The sequence below is a fragment of the Sesamum indicum genome, unplaced genomic scaffold (genome assembly GCF_000512975.1).
Source record: "Sesamum indicum cultivar Zhongzhi No. 13 unplaced genomic scaffold, S_indicum_v1.0 scaffold00389, whole genome shotgun sequence".
NCBI classification, from domain to species: Eukaryota; Viridiplantae; Streptophyta; class Magnoliopsida; order Lamiales; family Pedaliaceae; genus Sesamum; species Sesamum indicum.
Genome location: NW_011628281.1, coordinates 6,066 through 11,209, shown reverse-complemented (window position 1 = coordinate 11,209; position 5,144 = coordinate 6,066). Strand labels below are relative to the sequence as shown.

Below are 5,144 nucleotides of genomic sequence, written 5' to 3'. Positions count from 1 at the left end.
GGCGAGATCTGGTTTGCGTTGTTGTTGTGCAAAGTCGCCGGCGGAGAAGATGTAATTATTCTCCCACGCACAGCCCGTCGACGCTGGACGTCGCTGCCATTCCAGTCCCTTGTATCGTCGTCGCCGGTGTTGTACGTCTCCGGCATGCCTTTCTCAACTTGCGAGCAAATGGGTTGTCGTCAACATTCAAGCTTTCCGCCTGCAACCGCAACTTCCCAATCCCAAATCGAGCCTCCCATCGTTGTTTCAATTCCTTCAGGGCATCCATAGCCTGTGAGTCGCCATGGTCGATTACTTTGTGCGCGAGACTGAGGAATTCGTCCAAGTTGAAGTCGCGTGGAGACGAAGACCGATTTCCGCCATTGTTGACGGCACGAGACCTCAGTTCCCGATCCGGCTGTTCCCCGCCCATTTCTTCACCATTTCTCATCACCAACGCTCCTTCCGCCTCCACAGACCTTGGGCTGCCATGGGAGTCATCTTCGGTCGCCGGAACAGTGGAGGCCGGGTCTTCTTCTTCCATGGCGATTTGGTGTTCTTCTTCGCGAAACAACTGTTCCTCTTCCTCCCCTCCATCTCCGGCCACCGGACGGCTGTCGGCGTCCTCTCCACCGTAAACGTCGCCGGCCGACGTTCTCCTCCATCGCCGGTCGGAGTTTGCATGGGGAAGACACTAGTGTGTGTTTTTGATGGTGTAGTAGTGTGTGTAGTAGAGAGAGCATTTTTAGTGCACAAGAACTTTTTACGGGCTATAATCAGGCCCACAGACCATCCCGGTGTGCTTTAAAAGTGGATATTCGAAAAGCATATGACACGGTGGAGTGGGACTTCATGTTTGCGATGATGGAGTTATTTGGATTCCCTTCTATTTTCATGAAGTGGATTGAGGCGTGTATTACCACACCTTCGTTCTCTGTTGGACTGAATGGGAAACCCCATGGTTTCTTCAAGGGAGCCAGAGGACTTCAGCAGGGTGACCCTCTATCACGATACTTGTTCGTGCTTGTGATGGAAGTCTTACACTTGGGTTTTCTACAGTTGATTGACTAGGATGAACTATTCTCATTTCATTGGAAGTGTGATACTGCCAAGATCTTCCAGTTGGGATTTGCTGACGACTTGCTATTATTCTGTTGAGCTGATATGGATTCTATCGGAATCTTTAAAACAGGATTGGATCGATTTGCTAAATGGTCGGGGCTCAAACTAAACGTGCAGAAAAGCCAGCTTATAATATCACGTTCAGCACAAGGATTACGCGAGGAGATGCTGGCAGCACTCGGATTTCAAGAAGGAGTCTTACCATTGAGGTATTTGGGACTACCTCTTTTATCTTCTCGATTAACAATTGCTGATTGTCGTCTTTTATTATTGAAAATTGATAAACGTATTGCTGGCTGGGAGGGTATGACTATTTCATATGCTGGTAGAGTACAAATTATTAAATCTGTACTCATGTCACTGAGTTTATATTGGGCGTCGGCGTTCATCTTGCCAAAGAAAGTTACAAATGAAATTGAGAAGAAGCTGAGAACTTTCTTGTGGAAGGGGACAACAACCAGTGGTTACGCCAAGGTAGCCTGGAAAGATTTATGCCGGCCGAAGGATGAGGGAGGATTAGGACTCAAGGATATTTCCATCTTGAATCGTGCATTAATGACTAAGAAGCTTTGTGATATTATTAGGTGCGATAGAACCTCGATTTGGATTGAATGGCTTTACCAGGGTCGGCTACGAAACACTTCCATATGGACGATTAAGGAGCATGGAGGCTCATGGGGATGGCCAAAAATTCTAAGGCTACGGGTTTTTCTCCGCCCTATGGTGGACTATCAGATTGGTGATGGGATGAGATTTTATCTGTGGCAGGACCCGTGGCATTATCTTGGCCCTCTGAGTGACACATTTCCACGGGGACCGAGACTACTCGGATTGGAGGAGTCAGCTAAACTCAGTATGGTGATCAGTGGCGGAGAGTGGCATTGGCCTCCTATCACTGATTTTGAGTGTCTGGAGATTACACATGCATTACCCACAATCCATGGAGGGGAGGACCGCATTGTTTGGAGATTTGATCATGGACAACCTACAGCCCAGGCTCTTTACAGACTATTTGATCCACCATGACCAAAAGTAGGCTGGTCTTTGCTACTTTCGGGATCACTGAAGATACCACGCCATTTATTCATCCTATGGCTTGCTATACTTGGCAAGTTAGCCACGACGGACAAACCATGGCTAACCCACCTTGGATCACTGATTTTGAGTGTCTGGAGATTACACATGCATTACCCACAATCCATGGAGGGGAGGACCGCATTGTTTGGAGATTTGATCATGGACAACCTACAGCCCAGGCTCTTTACAGACTATTTGATCCACCATGACCAAAAGTAGGCTGGTCTTTGCTACTTTCGGGATCACTGAAGATACCACGCCATTTATTCATCCTATGGCTTGCTATACTTGGCAAGTTAGCCACGACGGACAAACCATGGCTAGCCCACCTGGGCCCTTGTACTCTGTGCAACGAGGGAGCAACAGAAACACATGACCACTTATTCTTCCAGTGCAGATTTAGTCGACAATGCCTCACTGCAATTCAAAGAATGGTACGATTTTCTTGGCCCAATAGAGACTGGATAACAGACATTGCATGGGCTTCCCGAAGATGGAGAGGTAAACACATTGTTAACATGTCATATCGAGCACTTTTAGCATCATGTGTTTACCACATTTGGAAGGAGCGAAACTTGAGACGATTCGAGCACACCGAAAGGACACATAGCACCATTGCTTTGTTGATAGTTGAGGATATCAGACAATGGATCCATAGCATTACTTTAAAAAGTTCAGTCAGTACACGAGCCTTATATAGACTATGGCGTATCCCTTGGCCTGTCGAGGGAGAAATCAACTGATGATCACATTGTTGTACTGTACTACTTTGTTACTTAATGAAACTTACATTTACCTTGCGGAGTTGTCGGGTCTTCGGCTGAATATTCATAAAAGCCACTTAATCATCTCCCGTTCGGCTCAAGAATTAAAAGATCAGATGTTAGAGATTTTGGGTTTCCAAGAGGGACACCTTCCAATGAGGTATCTAGGACTACCCTTACTCTCTTCTAGACTGTCTATCTCTGACTGTCAACCACTTATTTCAAAAATAGATGCACGTATTACTGGATGGGAAGGGATTTCGCTATCATATGCTGGGCGAGTACAAATCATCAAATCCATACTATCGGCAATGAGTTTATATTGGGCATCTGCGTTCATATTACCTAAGAAAGTCATTAACGAAATTGAGAAGAGACTGCGGAATTTTCTATGGAAGGGTACGACATCTATTGGCTACGCCAAGGTAGCCTGGAAAGATATGTGTTAATCAGCGGACGAAGAGGACTGGGATTCAAGGACATCTCTACCTTGAATCGCGCACTAATGAGCAAGAAATTTTGTGATGTTATTCGATGCGATAGGACATCCATCTGGGTTCAGTGGCTTTACGAAGACCGGTTACGAAACACATCGATTTGGACTGTCCGTGAGCATGGAGGTTCTTGGGGATGGCGAAAAATGCTCAGACTCCGACCATTTCTTCGCTCTATCGTGGACTACCAGATTGGAAATGGAGAAAGATTTTATATTTGGCAGGACCCGTGGCATCACTTGGGACCACTTATCGAACGATTCCCTCGTGCTCCACACCATCTTGGAATTGAGAAATCAGCAAAACTCAGCTCGGTGATCTCAGCAGGAGAGTGCCAATGGCCTCCTATCACGGACTTTGAATGTTTGGAGATTACTCATAACCTACCGGTTATTTCTGGAGGTGAGGATCGGGTGGTGTGGAGATGTGACGGAGGGCTGCCTACTACCCAGGCCCTCTACATGTGACGGAGGGCTGCCTACTACCCAGGCCCTCTACCGAGTATTTGATCCCCCTGAGCCAAAAGTAGGTTAGGCTTCACTACTTTCGGGCTCGCTAAAGATTCCACACCACTCATTCATCCTATGGCTTGCTATTCTTGGCAAGCTGCCTACGACAGACAAACCATGGTTATCTCACTTTGGCGATTGCATACTTTGCAACGAGGGGGCAATAGAGACACATTCACACCTTTTCTTCCAGTGCAGATTTAGCCGACAGTGTCTCACAGCAATCCGGAGAAAGGTACGATTTCATTGGCCTAATAGAGACTGGGCGAACGATATTGAGTGGGCTTCTCGCAGATAGAGGGGTAAGCACATCGTTAACATAGCTTATCGAGCACTATTAGCATCTTCTGTTTACCACATTTGGAGGGAGAGAAACTTGAGACATTTTGAGCACATTGAGAGGACTCCGAGCACCATGGCGTTATTGATAGTTGATGATGTCAGGCAGCGGATCATTAGTATTTCATTAGCTAGTTCTGTCAGTACACGAGCTTTGTATGGACTATGGCGTATCCCTTGGCCTGTCGAGGGAGAAACCACCTGATGATCACTTTGTTGTACTGTACCATTTTTTTTACTTAATGAAAATTACATTTACCCAAAAAAGAAACTTACATTTACTAAAAAAAAAATAAATTTTGAGCGTTCTCAAAATTCGACGAAACATGACACAAACGTTGGTCTACGCCCAAGAATTTGTGTGGTAATTTTGGAAAGCATAATAACAACTACAAGTTTGTACAAAAGGGAAACAAACTTGCTTTAATAAACTCGTGCAAAACAGCTAAATTTTAACGTTCACAGAATTCGACGAAACTTGACACAAACGTTGGTCTAGAGCTGCGAATTTGTGTGGTAAATTGGCTAGGCGTAATAATAACTACAAGTTAGTATAAAAGGGAAATAAACTTGCTTTAATAAAATCGTGCAAAAGAGCTTACTTTTGAACATTGTCAGAATTCGACGAAACATGACCAACCGTTGGTCTAGACACAAGAATTTGTGGGGTAAATTTGCTAAGCGTAATATTACCTACAAGTTAGAATAAAAGGGAAACAAACTTGCTTTAATAAAACCGTGCAAAACAGCTAAATTTTGAACGTTCACAGAATTCGAGGAAACTTAACCCAACCGTTGGTCTAGACCGAAGCATTTGTGTGGTAAATTTTCTAAGAGTATTTAGAGATTGACGACGATAC

General features: G+C 45.1%; 1 protein-coding gene across 1 annotated transcript; it reads left to right on the top strand.

Moving 5' to 3' along the window:
- The first annotated feature begins 843 nt into the window (after positions 1 to 843).
- On the top strand, positions 844 to 2,127 carry LOC105180194. Its single transcript, XM_011103855.1, has 3 exons — positions 844 to 1,027; positions 1,172 to 1,310; positions 1,686 to 2,127. The coding sequence occupies exons 1-3, from the start codon at positions 844 to 846 to the stop codon at positions 2,125 to 2,127; spliced, it is 765 nt and encodes a 254-aa protein (XP_011102157.1).
- Positions 2,128 to 5,144: the final 3,017 nt, after the last annotated feature.